Source organism: Macaca mulatta, chromosome 4 (assembly GCF_049350105.2).
Source record: "Macaca mulatta isolate MMU2019108-1 chromosome 4, T2T-MMU8v2.0, whole genome shotgun sequence".
Lineage (NCBI taxonomy): Eukaryota > Metazoa > Chordata > Mammalia > Primates > Cercopithecidae > Macaca > Macaca mulatta.
In genome coordinates, this window is record NC_133409.1 from 150,109,543 (window position 1) to 150,131,026 (window position 21,484).

At 50.7% G+C, this 21,484-nt stretch overlaps 2 protein-coding genes across 6 annotated transcripts in view; both read left to right on the forward strand.

Annotated features, from left to right (window-relative positions):
* NOTCH4 (notch receptor 4) overlaps positions 1 to 17,345 on the forward strand; it is a 29,773-nt gene extending 12,428 nt beyond the window's left edge. The window contains exons 18-30 of one of the 5 annotated variants that reach the window (XM_078000335.1): positions 1,489 to 1,673; positions 7,766 to 8,018; positions 8,273 to 8,385; positions 9,553 to 10,076; positions 10,652 to 11,035; positions 11,146 to 11,321; positions 13,346 to 13,565; positions 13,761 to 13,842; positions 13,932 to 14,070; positions 14,583 to 14,878; positions 15,105 to 15,252; positions 15,762 to 15,859; positions 16,038 to 17,345. In XM_078000335.1, coding sequence (XP_077856461.1) covers positions 1,489 to 1,673; positions 7,766 to 8,018; positions 8,273 to 8,385; positions 9,553 to 10,076; positions 10,652 to 11,035; positions 11,146 to 11,321; positions 13,346 to 13,565; positions 13,761 to 13,842; positions 13,932 to 14,070; positions 14,583 to 14,878; positions 15,105 to 15,252; positions 15,762 to 15,859; positions 16,038 to 16,751 — 3,332 coding nt within the window. In that variant the 3' untranslated portion in view covers positions 16,752 to 17,345. Of the gene's footprint in view, positions 1 to 1,488; positions 1,674 to 7,765; positions 8,019 to 8,272; positions 8,386 to 9,552; positions 10,077 to 10,651; positions 11,036 to 11,145; positions 11,322 to 13,345; positions 13,566 to 13,760; positions 13,843 to 13,931; positions 14,071 to 14,582; positions 14,879 to 15,104; positions 15,253 to 15,761; positions 15,920 to 16,037 lie in introns of all 5 variants that reach the window. The other 4 variants (XM_015136048.3, XM_015136049.3, XM_078000336.1 and 1 more) reach the window with 4 other exon arrangements.
* A 2,345-nt stretch (positions 17,346 to 19,690) lies between these two features.
* On the forward strand, positions 19,691 to 21,439 carry GPSM3 (G protein signaling modulator 3). Its single transcript, NM_001257808.2, is given in 4 exon segments — positions 19,691 to 19,733; positions 19,954 to 20,056; positions 20,296 to 20,495; positions 20,700 to 21,439. Coding segments are annotated over 4 exon segments (483 nt in total). The 5' UTR covers position 19,691; the 3' UTR covers positions 20,838 to 21,439.
* The last annotated feature ends 45 nt before the right edge of the window (positions 21,440 to 21,484 follow it).

The window sequence follows — 21,484 nt, forward strand, 5'->3', positions numbered from 1 at the left end:
AGGGACATGACTCAGCGTAGAACAACTCAACTCTGTCCTGATCATCATAACCCAGGCAGAGTGGACCACACTTAATCCAGCTACACTCAACGCATTTCACCCCACCCCATTCACTTCAATGTCACGCCAATCTCTTTGACAAAGAACACTAAAATAAGAAGAGGAGGAAGTCATGGGGTCTAGGCAGCAGGGAGGGGAGCAGATGCAGTAGGAGAAGAGAAAAACCCTCCCCTTTCTCTTTACAACCAGATCCTCATGTGTGTGTGACATGGGTTGGACAGGGCCAGAGTGTGAGGCAGAGCTAGGAGGCTGCGTCTCTGCACCCTGTGCCCATGGGGGGACCTGCTACCCCCAGCCCTCTGGCTACAACTGCACCTGCCCTATAGGCAACTATAATACTGAGAATAAGGTTTGATATGAGAAGACCTCGGGAAAGAGACTATGATGGAGTTAAGGGAGAGCTGATGGGAATCACAGGGAGAGAACATCAAAGGAATGCAGAACTCAGGGGACAGACTTAAGCCACATGTCCTCACCTGAGGCATCCCTTGAATTCTTTCTTGCTCAAGCCTTATTTTAAGCCAAGAACACAGTTACTTTAACACTACGATCAGCTTTAGAGGTATGTCTCCAACATTCTGGCAGAAAGGGTGAGGAGAGAGGTAAAACTCGATGTTCTAATTTCTTCAGTGCCAGGAGTTATTAACTCCTTGGGCCCAGAGTGGCCTCCACCCAGGAATGTTAGATGGTCCCCAAGGTAAAGGCCTCTACACCCAGAGTTTGGGCCCTGAATATACCCTTCATCCTCCCAATTTATCTTTTTCTTTTTGAAATGGAGTCCCACTCTGTCACCCAGGCTGGAGTGCAGTGGCACGTTCTCGGCTCACTGCAACCTCCGCCTCCTAGGTTCAAGTGATTCTCCTGCCTCAGCTTCCCAAGTAGCCGGGATTCATGTGCCACCATGCCCAGCTAATTTTTTTATTTTTATTTTTTTGTATTTTTAAAAGAGACGGGGTTTCATCATGTTGGCCAGACTGGTCTCAAACTCCTGACCTCAGTGATACACCTGTCTCAGCCTCCCAAAGTGCTGAGATTACAGGTGTGAGCCACAGCACCTGGCCACATCCCCACTTACCTTTTTTTTTTTTTTTTTTTTTTTTTTTTTGAGATGGAGTCTTGCTCTATAGCCCAGGCTGGAGTGCAATGGCACCATTTCGGCTTATTACAAACTCCATCTCCCAGGTTCAAGTGATTCTCTTGCCTCAGCCTCCCAAGTAGCTGGGATTACAGGCGCCCGCCACAATGCCCAACTAATTTTTTGTATTTTTAGTAGAGATGGGGTTTCACCATGTTTGCCAGGCTGGTCTGAAACTCCTGACCTCGTGATCCACCCGCCTCAGCCTCCCAAAGTGCTGGGATTACAGGCGTGAGCCACCGCGCCCGGCCCCCCAATGGTCTTTATATATCCCTGTTTGTCTCTCTCCCTAGGCATAGACGTCTCTTCCCTTTGCCAGAATGGAGGCCTCTGTGTCGACAGTGGCCCCTCCTATTTCTGCCACTGCCCCCCTGGATTCCAAGGCAGCCTGTGCCAGGATCATGTGAACCCATGTGAGTCCAGGCCTTGCCAGCACGGGGCCACCTGCATGGCCCAGCCCAGTGGGTATCTCTGCCAGGTGAGAGGGTCTGCAGGAGAAGGGGGAGGAAAGACAAGGGTGGTCTGGATGGGAGAGACAGTAGTGACTGAGGGAAGACCCAGTGTATCCATTTCTCCTCCCTTTTTTTTAAACCCCACACACCCAACTAACCACAAAGTCATGCCACTTTATCTCCTGAAGTTTTCTCAAGTCTGTGCTTTCACTTTCGCCCTTTGTCCCACTGCCTGAGTCCTGACCTTTGTTGCATTCCAGGTAGATACTTGCATCAGTCTCCTAACTATGGTCCCTGCCTCCACACTTGTCCTTCTACAGGTTCAGCTTTTACCCCATGACCAGGGTACTCTACTGAAAATGTCCAGCTGACCTGTCTGTCCCCTGCTGAACCTTCAGTGGCTGCCCGCCTCATTCAGAATAAAGTCCAAGGCCTGCATGACCCAGCCCTGCCTGCCTCTCAGGCCTCAGCTCTCCCCATCTCACCCTCCTACTCTCTGCTCCAGCAACACAAAACTGCTGCTGACTTTCCCACATACCCCATACTGATTCTTGCCTCTCAGCCTTTATCCCTGCTATTGACACTACCTGGAATGGCCTTCCCAACCCCTCTTCCACGGGCTGGTGTTCAGGGGCACCTTCCTCAGGAAGATGTCCCTAACTTCTCCCCCAGGCTGATTAGAGTCTCTTCTTCGTGGTCCAGGTCACTCAGCTGGGAGAGGCAAAACTGGCATTCAAGTCTAAGCAGCCTGATTCATATGCTTAGAACCACAACCTTTTTTGTGTGTGTGGTTGCCATTTTATTTTCTTTTGTTATTGACACACAATAGTCGTACATATCTATGGGGTACATGTGAGGTTTTTTTGTTTTGTTTTGTCTTTTTGTTTTTGGAGACAGAGTCGCTCTATCCCCCAGGCTGAAGTGCAGTGACACGATCTTGGCTCACTGCAACCCCTGCCTTCCAGGTTCAAGCAATTCTCATGTCTCAACCTCCCGAGTAGCTGGGATTACAGGCGCGCACCACCACGCCAGGCTAATTTTTGTATTTTTAGTAGAGATGGGGTTTTCATCATGTTGGGCAGGCTGGTCTCAGAACTCCTGACCTCAGGCAATCCACCCGCTCAGCCTGCCAAAGTGATAGGATTACAGGCATGAGCCACCACACCTGGCCACATGTGATATTTTGATACATGCATACAATGTGTCAGGATCAGATCAGGGTAATTGGGATATCTATCATCTCAAACATTTATCATTTCTTTGTGTCGAGAACATTCCAAATCCTCTCTTCTAGTTATTTTGAAATACAAATTGTTAACTATCATCATCCTTCTCTGCTATCTAACATTAGAACTTATTCCTTCTATATGACCATAATTTTGTATCCGTTAACCAACCTCTCTTCATCTCCCCCTCCCTGCCACCCTTTCTAACCTCTGGTAGCCATAATTCTACTCTACTTCCATGAGACTAACTTTTTTAGCTCCCACATGTGAGCGAGGAGCAATATTAGACATGCAATAGGAGGCTGATGCAAGTTTCTATCTGGAATGCAAGAAAGGTCAGGACTAACTAAGGCAGTGGCACAAAGGTGAAAGTGAGAGACGTGCAGTATTTGTCTTTCCATGCTTGGCTTATTTCACTTAACATAATGTCCTTCAGTCTCATCCATGTGGCTGAAAATGATAGGATTTCATTCTTTTTCTGGTTGCATAATATTCCATTGTGTATATATGCCACAGTTTCTTTTTTCCATTCATTTGTTGATGGTCCTTAGGTTAATTCCATATGTTAGCTATTGGGAACAGTGCTGCAATAAACATGGGGGTGCAGATATCTCTTCAAGATACCGATTTCCTTTGGATATGTAATCAACAGTAGATTGATCATATGGTAGATCTTTTTTTAATTTTTGGGAAACTTCCATGCTTTTCTCCATACTGGCTATGTTAGTTTACATTCCCACCAACAGCATATGAGAGTTGCCCTTTCTCTGCATCCTTGCCAGCATCTGCTATTTTTTGGGTTTGTTTTTTTTTTTTTTTTTTTCCTGTTTTTCGACAGAGTCTTGCTCTGTTGCCCAGGCTGGAGCACAGTGACTTGATCTCAGCTCACTGCAACCTCTGCCTCCCAGATTCAAGCAATTCTTGTGCCTCAGCCTCCCGAGTAGCTGGGATCACAGGTGTGGACCACCACGCTTGGCTAATTTTTTATATTTTTAGTAGAGATGGGATTTCACCATGTTGGCCAGGATGGTCTCGAACTCCTGACCTCAAGTGATCCTCCCGCCTCAACCTCTGAAAGTGCTGGGATTACAGGCGTGAGCCACCGCACTTGGCCCTTGTCTTTTCAATAATAGCCACTTTAACTGGTGTGAGATGATATCTCATTGTGGTTTTGATTTACATTTCCCTGATTTCCATCCATATACCTGTTGGCCATTTGTATCTCTTCTTTTGAGAAATGTCTGTTCAGATCAATTGCCCATTTTTTAAACCATATTATTTGTCAGTGGTGGTAATGGTGGTGTTTGCTGTTGAGTTCCTTATATATTCTGATTATTAATCCCTTGTCAGATAGGTAGTTTGCAAATATTTTCTTCTATTCTGTAGGTTCCCCTTCACTCTGTTGATTGTTTCCTCTGCTGCACAGACACTTTTTAGCTTGATGTAATCACATTTGTCTATTTTTGCTTTTGTTGTCTGTGCTGTTGAGGGTTGAGGTCTTACCCAAAAAACTTTTGCCCAGACCAATGTCTTGAAGCATTTTCCAAATGACTTTTTTTTTTTTTTTTTTGAGACCAAGTCTCGCACCTTTGCCTGGGCTGGAGTGCAGTGGCGCGAACTGGGCTCACTGCAACCTCTGCCTCCCGGATTCCAGCGATTCTCCTGCCTCAGCCTCCCAAGTAGTTGAAATTACAGGCGCCCACCACCACGCCCAGCTTTTTTTTTTTTTTTTTTTTTTGTATTTTTAGTAGAGACAGGGTTTCACCATGTTGGCCAGGCTGGTCTCAAACTCCTGACCTTGTAATCTGCCCGCTTCAGCCTCCCAAAGTACTGGGATTACAGGTGTGACCCACCATGCCCGGCCGAATTTTCTTTTTTTAGTGGCTTCATAGTTTCCAGTTGTACATGTACGGCTTTAATCTATTTTGTATATGATGACAGATAGAGGTTTCGTTTTTTGTGATTTTTTTTTTTTTTTTGAGATGGAGTCTCACTCTGTTGCCCAGTCTGGAGTGCAGTGGTATGATCTCAGCTCACTGCAACCTCCGCCTCCCAGGTTCAAGCGATTCTCCTGCCTCAGCCTGCTGAGTAGCTGGGACTACAGGCGCATGCTACTACGCCCAGCTAATTTTTGTAATTTTAGTAGAGATGGGGTTTCACCATATTGGTCAGGCTGGTCTCAAACTCCTGACCTCAGGTGACCCACCCACCTCTGCCTCCCAAAGTGCTGGGATTACAGGCATGAGCCACCACACCCGGCCTAGGTTTAGTTTCTTCTGCATATGGATATCCAGTTTTCCCAGCACCATTTATTGAAGAGAGTGTCCTTTCCCCAATGTGTGTACTTGGTGCCTTTGTTGAAAGTAAGTTGGCTGGCCAGGAGCGGTGGCTTATGCCTATAATCCCAGCACTTTGGGAAGGTGAGACGGGCAGATCACAAGGTCATGAGTTCAAGACCAGCCTGACCAACATGGTGAAACCCTCGTTTCTACTAAAAATACAAAAATTAGCTGGGCGTGGTGGCGTGCACCTGTAATCCCAGCTTCTCAGGAGGCTGAGGCAGGAGAATCGCTTGAACCAAGGAGGTGGAGGTTGCAGTGATCTGAGATCATGCCATTGCACTCCAGCCTGGGCAACAGAACGAGACTCCCATCTCAAAAAAAAAAAAAGAAAAGAAAAAAGAAAGTAAGTTGGCTGTAAATGTTTGGACTTGTTTTTCTGGGCTCTCTATTCCATTCCATTGATCTATGTGTCTGTTTTTTATGCCAGCACCATGCTGTTTTGGTTACTATCGCTTTATAGTATATTTTGAAGACAGGAAGTGTGGTGCCTCTAGCTTTGTTCTTTTTGCTCAAGACTGCTTTGGCTATTTGGGTCTTTTACAGCTCAGATAAATTTTAGGGTTGTTTTTTCTATTTCTGTAAAGAATATCATTGGTATTTTCATAGGGGTTGCATGACTCTGTAGATCACTTTGGTAAGCACAGACATTTTAACAGTATTCATTCTTCCAATCCATGAACACAGGATATCTTTCCATTTTTTTGTGTCCCCTTCAATTTATTTCATCAGTGTTTTATAGCTGTCATTGCAGTACTCTTTCACTTCTTTGGTTAAATGTATTTGTTTGTTTTTATTTTTTGTAACTATTATAAATGGGATTGCTTTCTTGATTTCTTTTTCAGATTGTTTGCTGTTAGTGTATAGAAATGCTACTACTTTTTCTACATTGATTTTGTATCTTACAGCTTTACTGAATTTGTTTCTAAACTGTTTTCTTTAGGTTTTTCTAAATATAGGATTATGTCACCTGTGAACATGGATAATTTGATTTCTTCCTTTGCAATTTTGATGCCCTTTCTTTCTTTCTCCTGCCTAATTGCTCTGGCTGGGACTTCCAGTATTACCTTGAATAAAAATAGTGAAAGTGAGCATCCTTGTCTTGTTCCAGATCTTAGAGGAAAGGCTTTCAACTTTTCCCCATTCAATATGATGTTACCTGTGGGTTTGTCATATATGGCCTTTATTATTTTGAGATATAGAACCACAACTTTTTTTTTTTTTTTTTTTTTTGAGACAGAGTCTTGTTCTGTCGCTCAGGCTGGAGTGTAATGGTACAATCTCGGGTCACTGCAACCTCTACCTCCCTGGTTCAAGCAATTCTCCTGCCTCAGCTTCCCCAGTAGCTGGGATTACAGGTATCTGCCACCATACCTAGCTAATTTTTTTTCTTTGTATTTTTAGTAGAGATGGGATTTCACCATGTTGGTCTCAAACTCCTGACCTCAAGTGATCCACTCGCCTTGACCTCCCAAACTGCTGGGATTACAGGCGTGAGCCACCATGCCCGGCCAGAACCATAACTTTTGAGAGAAGGCTTAAGACAGATCCCCTAACCTACCCTCTTTTCTCACTTTTTTATTTTATTTTTTAACCTTTTATTATGAACATTTTCAAACATAAACAAAAGCAGTATACTGATCAGTAGTAAACCTCTGGGCACCCATTACTCAGTTTTACTTCTTTTATGAAGTTCCCTCCTCCAAAACACCCCCATCACCTGTTCCTTCCAGCTCTCTGACCACTCCTTGGATTCTTTGTGAATTCCCTTCTCCTTCTTTGAAGCCTGCCTTCCTGGTACTCTACTCTTGCACACTCTCCTTCCTCTTGCAAGGAAGCCAGCATGTGGTGCAGATCTTGCCAATGACCCTTCTTTCACTAGCTGAGTGGCATGAAGAAGCAGAAAATGGTTGAGAGCATTGGTTATGGAGTCACAGACCTTCATTGATTCCCAGCTCTGCCACCTATAGCTTTTTGACTTGCACAAGTCACTTAACCTTTCAGAGACTCAGCTTCCTTACTTGCAAAGTAAAAATCGAATGAGATAACCCAAATAAAATGTCATTCGGGGGATTTTTAGGTTACGTATATAAATTATGCAATAAATGCTAGCCATTTCTTTCCTCTGGTTGACTGAGAGCTCCCAGGAAATAGGAATGAGTTCTAACTTTCTTCGTATTCCTAGTGCCTAAAACGGTGCCTGACACAAAGTAGGCATTCAGTAGATGCTTATGAATTAATAAAGTATGAGAGAGCCTGGTGGGTATTTAGTAGGAGAGGAAGGTTTTACCAAAAATGGTGCTGTGTTTGGTGGCAGTGTGTCATAGAGATTGTTTGGGACTGGGGAAGGTTGAGTTGTGTGTCACCGTACAACTGTGTCTCATGGGCAGTTGAGGTAGAAGGGTTGTGACGCATGGCCATGATGGATGGTGAGTTGAGTGATGCTGTTGAGCTGGAAGGTAGGGGACTGGACAAACTGTCTTGAGCTGGGTCCCTTGTAGTATTAGGTTGGGCTCATCCACTGGTTCCCTGTCTAACCCTCTTTGTCTGCAGTGCGCCCCAGGCTACAATGGACAGAACTGCTCAAAGGAACTTGATGCTTGTCAGTCCCAACCCTGTCACAACCATGGAACCTGCACCCCCAAACCTGGAGGCTTCCACTGTGCCTGCCCTCCAGGCTTTGTGGGGCTACGCTGTGAGGGAGACGTGGACGAGTGTCTGGACCAGCCCTGCCACCCCACAGGCACTGCAGCCTGCCACTCTCTGGCCAATGCCTTCTACTGCCAGTGTCTTCCTGGACACACAGGTGAGGCCCCAGGACAAGGGGCACAAGCATGTCTGGAGCACAGCCGAGCAGACCATGGAGAGCCAGATAGTCTCCACCCATGTGGCAGCCATCACCTGGTCCATCCCCTGCGACCACGCCCACCCCCACCCAGAAAAGATGCCCCAGGAGCCCTTCACCTGCACATCTAGCACTGGGCCAACATCCAGGAATGGGCTAAGACGGAGGCAGTGACTGATGCAGTGTGTGACGTCTAATCTCCCCCACAATTACAGGCCAATGGTGTGAGGTGGAGATAGACCCCTGCCACAGCCAACCCTGCTTTCATGGAGGGACCTGTGAGGCCACAGCAGGATCACCCCTGGGTTTCATCTGCCACTGCCCCAAGGCAAGTGACCACAAATCTGCCTTCTCTGTTGCCCCCTATACTGACAAAAGTCAAGAATACCTCAGTTGGAATCCCAGAAGGGACTGTCGGGGAGCACAGATGTGGAAATTATTGGAAAAAGCCATGCCAAGTTCACAGTGGCAAGTGTCTCTCAGAAGCAAAGGAAAAGCAGGCAGCTGATAGCATGAATGGAATTTTCAGAAATCACAGGCATTGCCTAAGGGAAGGTCAGGAGTTCCCCAAGTTCAAGCTGCGTGGTGGGTGGCCTCAGACAGGTTATTTTAACTGTGTGTGTATGTGTATGTATTTATGGGTCTCAGATGCATGGAATTAGACTAATCTTAAGCTTTGGTTCCTGATATACTGACATTGGTTTATGCCTGGTCTTCTTTTATTTTATTATTCTAACAATGTAACACCCATAAACCTAACCCAATAATTTCAATATTAATAATAACTTACATCTACTTATGTCCTCCTCCTGTATCCTGTTCCCTCTCTAGAGGAAGAGGAAGACATATGATCCTATTTCTAAGGAGTAAGATAATAATATAATAACCGGCCGGGCATGGTGGCTCACACCTGTAATCCCAGTACTTTGGGAGGCCGAGGCAGGCGGATCACCTGAGGTCAGGAGTTCAAGACCAGCCTGACAAACATGGTGAAACCCTGTCTCTACAAAAACATAAAATTAGCTGGGCGTGGTGGTGCATGCCTGTAATCCCAGCTATTGGGGAGGCTGAGGCAGGAGAATCGCTTGAACCTGGGAGGCAGAGGTTGTAGTGAGCCGAGATCGCACTATTTTGCACTCCAGCCTGGACAACAAGAGTGAAACTCTGTCTCAAAAAAAAAAATAATAATAATAATAATAGCATTCTATTAACTGTTTAGTCTTCTAGAACTTACACTATAATGCCACAGTCCATCAGGTTGTTGCACTCAACTGTGCTTCATCCATTTTCAAAATAATGTAATATGTCATTGTGTGAAATTACCATGGGACATGGTTTCAACATCCACAAAATGATTAACTTGATGCTCTCTGAGGCACCTTTTAGATATGAGACTCTAGGACCCTCTGCACCATCTTAACCCAACAGTTTGCTTGATGGGGAGTGGGAAGAATAATGCAAGTTCCATCTCCAATATCTCCCCTCCCCTCCACAGGGTTTTGAAGGCCCCACCTGCAGCCACAGGGCCCCTTCCTGCGGCCTCCATCACTGCCACCACGGAGGCTTGTGTCTGCCCTCCCCTAAGCCAGGCTTCCCACCACGCTGTGCCTGCCTCAATGGCTATGGGGGTCCTGACTGCCTGACCCCACCAGCTCCTAAAGGCTGTGGCCCTCCCTCCCCATGCCTATACAATGGCAGCTGCTCAGAGACCACGGGCTTGGGGGGCCCAGGCTTTCGATGCTCCTGCCCTCACAGCTCTCCAGGGCCCCGGTGTCAGAAGCCCGGAGCCAAGGGGTGTGAGGGCAGAAGTGGAGATGGGGCGTGCGATGCTGGCTGCAGTGGCCCAGGAGGAAATTGGGATGGAGGGGACTGCTCTCTGGGAGTCCCAGACCCCTGGAAGGGCTGCCCCTCCCACTCTCGGTGCTGGCTTCTCTTCCGGGACGGGCAGTGCCACCCACAGTGTGACTCTGAAGAGTGTCTGTTTGATGGCTACGACTGTGAGACCCCTCCAGCCTGCACGTGAGCCTGAAACCCCCTGGAACCAGGGAAGGAGAGGGGTGGGTGAGAGGAGGAGGAAGGATGTAGATGGCTCTGAGTTACAGCGTGGCCACAGCCGCGGGCTCCAGGGAGTTTCCACCCTAATAACTATCACTAAATAAGGGTCGAAGACTCTGGACTCCAACCTAGGGTAATGGGGTGGCATCAATACTTAATGTGGGGCGTGGCCTTTGGGCTCCTCTCTGAGAGTTGTGGGAACTCAGGCCTCAAGCCTCCCTCCCTAAGCCTTGCTGCCATGGAGTATCTCCCCTAGCAGTCAGCACCTCACAGAGGGAAAAGGGCCTTGGACTCTCCTTCAGAAACAGAGGACAGCTTGGGAGGGTACAGAGAGGGGACAGTCTAGGGAGACAGGGGTGTTAGCAAACATTGGGGTGTCTGGACTACCATCCAGGACTTGACTAAGCTCATTGCTCCACAGCTGCCCTCACTTAGCAACCAAAGCCCTGGAGGGCACAAAATATGGGGAATTCTCTCTAGGGTGAAGAGAAGAGTCAGGTTTTAGGGAGGTCCTGAGTCCCCCTCTCCTCACCCCACAGTCCAGCCTATGACCAGTACTGCCATGATCACTTCCACAACGGGCACTGTGAGAAAGGCTGCAACACTGCAGAGTGTGGCTGGGATGGAGGTGACTGCAGGCCTGAAGATGGGGACCCAGAGTGGGGGCCCTCCCTGGCCCTGCTGGTGGTACTGAGCCCCCCAGCCCTAGACCAGCAGCTGTTTGCCCTGGCCCGGGTGTTGTCCCTGACTCTGAGGGTGGGACTCTGGGTAAGGAAGGATCGTGACGGCAGGGACATGGTGTACCCCTATCCTGGGGCCCGGGCTGAAGAAAAGCTAGGAGGAACTCGGGACCCCTCCTATCAGGAGAGATCAGCCCCTCAAACGCAGCCCCTGGGCAAGGAGACCGACTCCCTCAGTGCTGGGTAAGAAGTTAGGTGGAGGGAAGGGCCAGACACCAGTTTTTTTAAGAGGGCAGAGGGAGGGAAGGGAGCCAAGGACCAACACAGAGGTCTCTGAGGTGCCTCCCCTACAGGTTTGTGGTGGTAATGGGTGTGGATTTGTCCCGCTGTGGCCCTGACCACCCGGCATCCCGCTGTCCCTGGGACCCTGGGCTTCTACTCCGCTTCCTTGCTGCGATGGCTGCAGTGGGAGCCCTGGAGCCCCTGCTGCCTGGACCACTGCTGGCTGTCCACCCTCATGCAGGCACTGGTAGGTGACCCCTTGCCACTTTCTCTGACCTTTGTTCCCAGGCCAGCTCTCATGCTAGCAACAGGCAATGGAGGCTGCATCAAACAGGACAACCGAGACTGAAAATGTTCTTTGTGGCTGGGCGCGGTGGCTCACGCCTGTAATCCCAGCACTTTGGGAGGCCGAGGCGGGCGGATCACAAGGTCAGGAGATTGAGACCACGGTGAAACCCCGTCTCTACTAAAAATACAAAAAATTAGCCGGGCGCGGTTGTGGGCGCCTGTAGTCCCAGCTACTCGGGAGGCTGAGGCAGGAGAATGGCGTGAACCCGGGAGGCGGAGCTTGCAGTGAGCCGAGACTGCGCCACTGCACTCCAGCCTGGGCGACAGAGCGAGACTCCGTCTCAAAAACAAAACAAAACAAAACAAAAAAATAAAATAAAATGAAAATGTTCTTTGTGGGGACTTACTTTCCCTAACCCTGCTTTCTCTAATTGAATCTCCCACTGGCCCATTTGTTCTACAGTCTCCTTCCTTATTTCCCTAAGCACATTATCCTAACCTCTGTCATAGCCCTCCAACAAAGGGATGGTTTATCTTCTCTACCAGACTGAGAATATCTAATTGTCTTCGTATCAGACAACTCAGTACATGAAAGAATAATAGGCCGGGCGCAGTGGCTCACGCCTGTAATCCAAGCACTTTGGGAGACCAAGGCAGGCGGATCACGAGGTCAGGAGATCGAGATCATCCTGGCTAACGCGGTGAAACCCCGTCTCTACTAAAACTAAAAAAAATTAGCTGGGTGTGGTGGCGGGCGCCTGTAGTCCCAGCTAGTCGGGAGGCTGAGGCAGGAGAATGGCATGAACCCGGGAGATGGAGCTTGCAGTGAGCCGAGATCGTGCCACTGCACTCCATCCAGCCTGGGCGACAGAGTGAGAGTCCATCTCAAAAAAAAAAAAAGAACTGCTATATCATACTCACTCTGTGCCTTACTCCAAGCATTTTACATTGTTACCTCATTTAATCCTCCCCCACAACCCCATGAGGCACATACTGCTGGTTGAGTATCCCTCATCTGAAATGCTTGGGAACAAAAGTGTTTCAGATTTCGGATTTTTTTATTTTGGAATATTTGCATTATACCGGTTCAGCATTCCTAATACAATGTCCAAATGCTACAATGAGCATTTCCTTTAAGCGTCATGTTGGTACTCTGAAAGTTTCAGACTTTGGAACATTTCAGATTTGGGATTGGGATCATGGATACTCGACCTGTTTTTTTATGCGTTTGTTTTCTGAGACAGAATCTCACTCTGTCACCCAGACTGGAGTACAGTGACACCATCTTGGCTCACTGCAACCTCTGCCTCTCGGGTTTAAGCAATTCTCTTGCCTCAGACTCCCGAGTAGCTGGAATTACAATGGCATGCCACCACGCCCTGCTAATTTTTTTTGGTTTTTGGGTTTTGTGTTTTGTTTTGTTTTGAGACAGAGTCTCGCCTTGTCACCCAGGCTGGTGTGCAGTGGCGCGATCTCAGCTAACTGCAAGCTCCACCTCCCAGGTTCACACCATTCTCCTGCCTCAGCCTCCCAAGTAGCTGGGACTATAGGCACCCGCCACCACACCCAGCTAATTTTTTGTATTTTTAGTAGAGACGGGGTTTCACCACGTTAAACAGGATGGTCTCGATCTCCTGACCTCGCGATCCGCCCGCCTCAGCCTCCCAAAGTGCTGAGATTACAGGCGTGAGCCACTGCACTTGGCCGCTAATTTTTGTATTTTCAGTAGAGAGGGGATTTTGCCATGTTGGCCAGGCTGGTCTCAAACTCCTGGTCTCATATGATCCACCTGCCTCAGCCTCCCAAAGTGCTGGGATTACAGGCATGAGCCACTGTGCCCAACCTCAACCTATATTATCATCCCCATTTCGCAGATAAAGAAACCAAGGCAAAGACAGGCTATTAAACTTGTCCAAAGGTCTCCCAATAGTAATCAGTCTCACCAGGAGTGGCCTCTCTTTGTGACTCTGTCTCTCCCACCAGCACCCCCTGCCAACCAGCTTCCCTGGCCTGTGCTGTGCTCCCCAGTGGCTGGGGTGATTCTCCTGGCCCTAGGGGCTCTTCTCGTCCTCCAGCTCATCCGGCGTCGACGCCGAGAGCATGGAGCTCTCTGGCTGCCCCCTGGTTTCACTCGACGGCCTAGGACTCAGTCAGCTCCCCACCGACGCCGGCCCCCACTGGGCGAGGACAGCATTGGCCTCAAGTGAGAATGAGGAGAAACCCAGGCTCAGGAAGGGAAGTCTCTCCTATGGTGATATTTACAATTAGAAAAGATAAGAAATACTATTGCAGAAGTCAAAGATAGGGGAAGGAGAGGGGGAGGGGAACCCTACTGGAAATCTTGGAGACCCTGATGGTCATAATTCCGTGTAACCTCTACCCACCCATTTCCTTCCAGGGCACTGAAGCCAGAGGCAGAAGTTGATGAGGATGGAGTTGTGATGTGCTCAGGCCCTGAGGAGGGAGAGGAGGTGGGCCAGGTGAACGGGCTGGGGCAAGTATGATCTGGAAGTGACGGAAGGGTTGAAAGAGCAAATCAACCTTCACTGATCCTTGCTTTTACCCAAAGGCTGAAGAAACAGGCCCACCCTCCAAGTGCCAGTTCTGGTCTCTGAGTGGTGGCTGTGGGGAGCTCCCTCAGGCTGCCATGCTAACTCCTCCCCAGGAATCCGAGATGGAAGCCCCTGACCTGGACACCCGTGGACCTGGTATGTGAGTCAACCCAGACCAAGAAAAAAAAAAAAAAAAGTCTTTAGACCCTATTAGAATCAGAGAGTCCTTTAATATCAGAACTAGAGGAACTAATTTTAGACTAGTGCCTTAGAAAAATGATTCTCAAAGTGTGGTCCTCAGACAGCAGAATCAGCATCACCTGGGAATTTGTTAGAAATGCAAATTATTGGGCTCCACTACAGAGCTACTGACTCAGGAATTGAAGATGTTAGGCAATCTGTTTTAATAAGCCCTTCAGGTGAATCTGATCCAGACTCGTTTGAGAAAACCACTGCCCTGGAATGTCAGAGAATTAAGCTGCAGGTTCCTTTTACAGAGGAAGAAACTGAAGTCAGAGAAAAGTAGAAAAGTCACTTGACTAAAGCCACACAGAACCGGAACTTAGCTTCCCAACACCTTATGTTTTGATTCTCTCTGAGCTTACATGTTGTCCCTTCCCCCTTGTTGTGTCATTTAGATTGACCCATTACTCATGTCTTACCAACAGATGGGGTGACACCCCTGATGTCCGCGGTTTGCTGTGGGGAAGCAGAGTCCAGGACCTTCCAAGGGGCATGGTTGGGATGTCCTGGGCCCTGGGAACCTCTGCTGGATGGAGGGGCCTGTCCCCAGGCTCACACCGTGGGCACTGGGGAGACCCCCCTGCACCTGGCTGCCCGATTCTCCCGGCCAGCCGCTGCCCGCCGCCTCCTTGAGGCTGGAGCCAACCCCAACCAGCCAGACCGCGCAGGGCGCACACCCCTTCATGCTGCTGTGGCTGCTGATGCTCGCGAGGTCTGCCAGGTTGGCACACACTGAGGTCCCTACAGGGAATGGGGCGAGCTTACAAGTAAAGCTGGACAGAAGCATCCCCTAGAGTTTGACAAAGAGGAAACTGGTGTGATTGGGAACCTGACAGGGAAACTGCGGAGGATGGCTGAATATGGATTGCGAGTGGGGTTAAAACTGTAAGGAACTTGAGTTGGCAGTCCAGGGTACCCCAGGGGTCACTGGCCCTCTGTCTCCCCAGCTTCTGCTCCGTAGCAGACAAACTGCAGTGGACGCTCGCACAGAGGACGGGACGACACCCTTGATGCTGGCTGCCAGACTGGCAGTGGAAGACCTGGTTGAAGAACTGATTGCAGCCCAAGCAGACGTGGGGGCCAGAGATAAATGGGGTATGTAGAGGAAGGGGTGATGTGTGCTGTAGAGAAGTTGAGCAGATGGGGTGGGAGATGGAGTGCAAAATATAGGTGCAGTGGAGGGGCATTCCCTCTCATCCTGCTGTTAAGGCTGTCAATCTGCGATGTGGTGGAAATACGGGCCGTGTGAGTTCCCCCCCCGCCCCCCAACTTCTACCGTCAACACCACACTGGCCCTCTGCTCCAGCTTACTGGGGAACTGGCATGGAAGAGAGTGTCTGTGGAAAGTGGGCGGGATCTCGTCGGGGGAGACGGTTTCCCAGTCTCACCGACCCCAGAACAATGCCCCATTGTCCCTCCCGCGCACTGGTGACGTCACCAGGGCAACACTTCCTGCAGGCCGGTAGTCTCCTGGGCAACGCTTCCCGCCTTTGAGGGACCAACCGGCCCAAATAGCCCTTCCCCCAAGGACAGAACCCGTGGGAAACCGGAACCCAGGCGTCTGGCCCCCAACAGCGGTAACAACCTCCCACGTCGTCCCCTAGGGAAAACTGCGCTGCACTGGGCTGCTGCGGTGAACAACGCCCGAGCCGCCCGCTCGCTTCTCCAGGCCGGAGCCGATAAAGACGCCCAGGACAGCAGGGTTAGATGGGACAGAGGGCTTCCCACAAAACAGTCGGGCGCAGGAGAGATGGAAAGTGCGGTAACTCGCAAAGCCTGAAGGGAGAGGGGCCAGTGGTCCCGTAAGCGAAGGTAGAAAGGCCCAGTCCTGTGGGCGTGGCCTGCCCTGATATCGCCCCTGGCTCTTTCCTCCTGTGCAGGAGCAGACGCCGCTGTTCCTGGCGGCACGGGAAGGAGCGGTGGAAGTAGCCCAGCTGCTGCTGGGGCTGGGGGCAGCCCGAGAGCTGCGGGACCAAGCTGGGCTAGCGCCCGCGGACGTCGCTCGCCAACGAAACCACTGGGATCTGCTGACGCTGCTGGAAGGGGCGGGGCCACTAGAAGCCCGTCACAAAGCCACGCCGGGCCGCGAGTCCGGGCCCTTCCCGCGCGCACGCACGACGTCTGTAAGCGTGCCCCCGCATGGGGGCGGGGCTCTGCCGCGCTGCCGGACGCTGTCAGCCGGAGCAGGCCCTCGTGGGGGCGGAGCTTGTCGGCAGGCTCGGACTTGGTCCGTAGACTTGGCTGTGCGAGGGGGCAGGGCCTATTCTCATTGCCGGAGCTTCTCGGGAGGAGGAGCAGGAGGAGGCCCGCCCCCTCGCGGCCGTAGGTTTTCTGCAGGCATGCGCGGGCCTCGGCCCAACCCTGCGATAATGCGAGGAAGCTACGGAGTGGCTGCCGGGCGCGGAGGCAGGGGCCCAACGGATGACTGGCCCTGTGATTGGGTGGCCCTGGGAGCTTGCGGTCCTGCCTCTAACATTCCAAACCCGCCTTCTTGTCTTACTCCGTCCCCCGAGCGGGGATCCCCTCAACTTGACTGGGGTCCCCCAGCCCACCAAGAAATGCCCATAAACCAAGGAGGAGAGGGCAAAAAATAGGAGAATACATGGTAGGGAGGAATTCCAAAATGATTACCCATTAAAAGGCAGGCTGGAAGGCCTTCCTGGTTTTAAGATGGAGCCCCAAAAGTGAAGGGCTGTGAGTTTAGTTTCTCTCCTAAAATGAATGTATGCCCACCAGAGCAGGCATCTTCCACATGGAGAAGCTGCAGCTCTGGAAAGAGGGTTTACGATGTTAGGATGAGGCAGGCCCAGTCCTCCTCCAGAAAATAAGACAGGCCACAGGAGGGCAGAGTGGAGTGGAAATACCCCTAAATTGGAACCAAGAACTACAGGCATATGGGATGTAAGATGTTCTTTCCTATATATGGTTTCCAAAGGGAGCTCCCTTCATCCATTGTCCCCACTGCCCACAAATGGCTAACAAATATTTATTGGACACCAACTATGTGCCAGGCACTGTGTAGATGCTGAAAAGTGGCCAAGGGCCGCCCCAGCTGATGACTCCTTGCATTCCCTCCCCTCACAACAAAGAAACTCCACTGCGGGGATGAAGCGCTTCTTCTAGCCACTGCTATCACTATTTAAGAACCCTAAATCTGTCACCCATAATAAAGCTGATTTGAAGTGTTACCTTTTTTTGGAGGAGTTGGGGAGACGAATGGGAAAAAAGATGGGAGTGACTGCATAGTGTCAGCATTTTGTGCTTTCAGCTCAGCATTTGCATTGAATGGAGGATGTAAGTATAGTTTAAAAGCAAGAATAAGTATATTTAGGGGCCCTATGATAATTTAGGGTATTATCTGAAAGCAAGAGTCTAGTAGCCAAGGGAGAACCCACACACACACTAGGTCAGGGGTCCCCAACCCCTGGGCCGCAGACTGGTACTGGTCCATGGCCTCTTAGGAGCTGGGCCACACAGCAGGAGGTGAGCAAGCATTACTGCCCAAGCTCCACCTCCTGTCAGATAAGCATAAGCATTAGATTCTCATAGGAGCTCGAACCCTATTGTGAACTGCGCATGCAAGGGATCTAAGTTTCTTGCTTCTTATGAGAATCTAATGCCTAGTGATCTGGGGTGGAACAGTTTCATACTGAAACCAGCCCCCCATCCCCACTGACCATGGAATAATTGTCTTCCATTAAACTCTTCCCTGGTGCCAAAAAGATAGGAGACCACTGCACTAGATGATGCACACACTTTGTCCCTCATCCTAGGGCTTTTAGTTATGGCCACTTAAGAGATTCCTAAGGCCACAAGTCAAGTAGATGGAGAGAGTGTCTTAAAGAAACTGTCCACCTTGCAGCAACAAGTTGCTAGGTTTGAAACATGGAGTCATGAGGCATTTTGAAAGCCAATAATATCTACAGTTTGTTGAGTATCCACTATGCATCAAGTGCTTTATTACATTTAATACATCAACTCTATGAAGTAGGTGCTATTAAAACCCTATTTCACTCTTTCAGAAATTGAGGCACAGAGATCTGCCCAAGATTGCAAAGGAATAAGTGGCAGGACCAGATCTCTTCTTCATCACATTTCACATTCCAAATCACTCAGCTATAAACTCCCTAACATGACAGGCTGCCATTTAGAGGTACCAAATGGTTGTCTGCCCTGCTCCTTCCTTGATGCCAACCAACCTGATTAGCATTGATCAAAGACCAAGCCAGAGAGGTAGTCCTCTCCCTTTTCGATTTCATTTCATTTCTTTCTTTTTCTGAAACAGGGTCTTGCTCTGTTGCCCAGGCTGGAGTGCAGTGGCACAAATGGCTCACTGCAGCCACAACCTCCTGGGCTCAAGCAGTCTTCCCACCTCAGCCTCTCATTTTTCCATATCTACATCTCTTATACCCAAAATAGGTTTTCCCTTGCCCCTCATCTGCACTAAACTATAAGTTTCCAAAATGAAGCCTTCCTGTACTCTCACATTTGGTACACATCTTGTCTCCTGAATAGAGTGTATATTTTATTTTATTTTATTTTATTTTTGGAGACGGAGTCTCGCTCTGTCACCCAGGCTGGAGTGCAGTGGCACAATCTTGGCTTACTGCAACCTCTGCCTCCCGGGTTCCAGCAATTCTCCTGCCTCAACCTCCTGAGTAGCTGGGACTACAGGCGCATGTGGCCACGCCCGGCTAATTTTTTGTATTTTAGTAGAGACGGGTTTTCACCATGTTGCCCAGCTGGTCTCGAACTTCTGAGCTCAGGCAATCCACCCTCCTCGGCCTCCCAAAGTGCTAGGATTACAGGTGTGAGCCACAGCTGCCAGCCATCTCCTGAATAGACTATAAATACCTGAAGGTCAGGGATTATTCAATACATATATATTGAATACTTAATACGTGTTGGACCCATTGCTAGGGTTTTATGTATATATTTGAGAGCTCCACATCCCTAGGTCTGAATCCTCTACTTCCCACTGGAACCATGCCCCCTCCCAGACCCAGTAAGTAAGAGGGAAGATCGGGAGGGCCAAATCCTACAGCAGGGTCTATCTCAGGGAGGGAAGGGACCTGGTTGGGGGGAGGGGGATTCTGAGGAGTGAAACCACTTCCTGTGTAGCTAGTTCCTGTGTTGACAGAAAGAGCAGAAGAGGAGGTGGGGTGGAGGGAGCGGAGTCAGGGATTAGGGGGCTACTGAGGCTCTGGAGATGAGACTGCCAGGAGTCCTTCCCCACCATCAGCCCCCTCCACTCCTGCAGCTGGAGGAGTTTTTCCCAGTCTCTGTGCTCCCCTGGGGTGACAGAGACTGAACAAGATGTTTGGGTAGGAAAAGAGAATGGAGGAAGTTGACAGGGATGGGCGGGGCCCGTGGGGGGGCTGACCAGGAACTCAGCTTCCTGCTCAGTACCCAGGCATCCAGCCCCCAGCTCACCCCCACCCCTTCCAGCCCCCACTCCCCTCAGGAACCCAAGGTTCCGGCCCTCCTCCCAAATCCCAGCCACCCCTCCCCCACCAGTTTCTCCCCTCCAGGGGATGGAGGCTGAGAGACCCCAGGAAGAAGAGGATGGTGAGCAGGTGAGCTGGGCACGGGGTTGGGGAGGCTGACACTGGGAAAGAAGGGAGGTGAGAGGATCTGGGGCAGAAATGTAGGGACACAGGGGCCTTGAAAGGCTTGGGCAAACTGAGGCAGGAACAGAGACACACAGAGAGGAAACGGGCCACTGACCTAGCCCCTGTCCACTCCACCCACTTCAACCACCACTGCTTGACTGGAATGGACATATTTTGGCATCAGGGCCCCCCTCAGGATGAGCAAGGCTGGCCCCCTCCAAACTCCACCACTCGGCCTTGGCGATCTGCTCCTCCGTCCCCTCCTCCTCCAGGGACCCGCCACACAGGTACCCCTACCCACCCAGGGAGAGCCCTGACCCTGGTGCCCACATCCTGATCCCATTACCAAGGCCCAGTCCATTGTGGGCCCTCTCCCCACCTCCTCCAGACTCCCCTTGGGATTACCCATTGCACCGCCTCTCCTCTGACCCAAAGTCCCTAATCACATCACCCTATCCACACTCCCCCACGGCTCCTGTCTGCCAACCTCTCTGGGTCTCTGAGCCCTCCACACCCCTCTCCCCAGCACTAGGACCCCGCTCGGCCTCCCTGCTCTCCCTGCAGACTGAGCTCCTTCTGGACCTGGTGGCTGAAGCCCAGTCCCGCCGCCTAGAGGAGCAGAGGGCCACCTTCTTCACCCCACAAAACCCCCCAAGCCAAGCCCCTGCCCCACTCCGTCCTCTTGAGGACAGAGAACAGCTTTACAGCACCATCCTCAGTCACCAGGTAAGACATCCCCCCAGGAGGCAAACCCAGGCCTCCTGGTCTCTTGGCCCTGTTCTCTTTTGGGTTCTACTCCTGCTTCTCCCTAGGCACCCCATCACCTTCACAGGTTTCCTATATGCCTCCCCATACCAACCCTTGATCCTCTCAAGAACCTCCTCCCCTCCGACCCTCACCAAAGCTCTTCCTCTGCCTCCACTCCTCCAGTGCCAGCGGATGGAAGCCCAGCGGTCAGAGCCTCCCCTCCCTCCAGGGGGGCAGGAGCTCCTGGAGTTGCTGCTGAGAGTTCAGGGTGGGGGTCGAATGGAGGAGCAAAGGTCCCGGCCCCCCACACACACCTGCTGAGACTTGAGCCCCCAGCCAGCCCTTCCTCGCCCCTGGTCTGAAAGCTGGGCAGCCTATTGCATGCCCTCAACTCTTGCTTGGCGGGGGTAACAGAGACTGAAAGACGCAGCGCAAATCTCAATATTCATCGCCCACATCACCTTCCTTGGGAACTGGACGGGGTGAAAGGCCTCAAACTCTGGGAACAGGCGAGGTGGAACGTGGATTTAACTCCCCCCTGCACAGGTCCATGGGAGCTTGAGGCAGTAAGGGGGATCCCAAGCACCCATCTCAATGAGTGGCTGGGAGTCTTTTCCCTAACTTGTGGGGACACCACCAATTGTCGAGCTACTAGGCACTAGGGTCTGAGGGCTCAGGCCTCCTCCTGAGAGGTTATAACCTGAGAGACAGCTCTACCCTTCCTCCCAGTAAGAAGGGAAGGTGGGTGGGCACCTGAGAGATTAAGACTATTCTCCCAGTCCCACTACCAGCACCCCCCATCCCTGAGACTGAGGGGTTTAGAGGCTGTGAATGGACCTTCAGCCCTGCCCACCCTCCCTCCCCACTGCTGCTGAGTCTGTCCAATGTTTTGGTTGTGTGAATAAATGTAATACCCCTCTGGACTGAAGACTGGTGTCTGGGGGACCAGGGCGGGGTGAAGGGTAGGA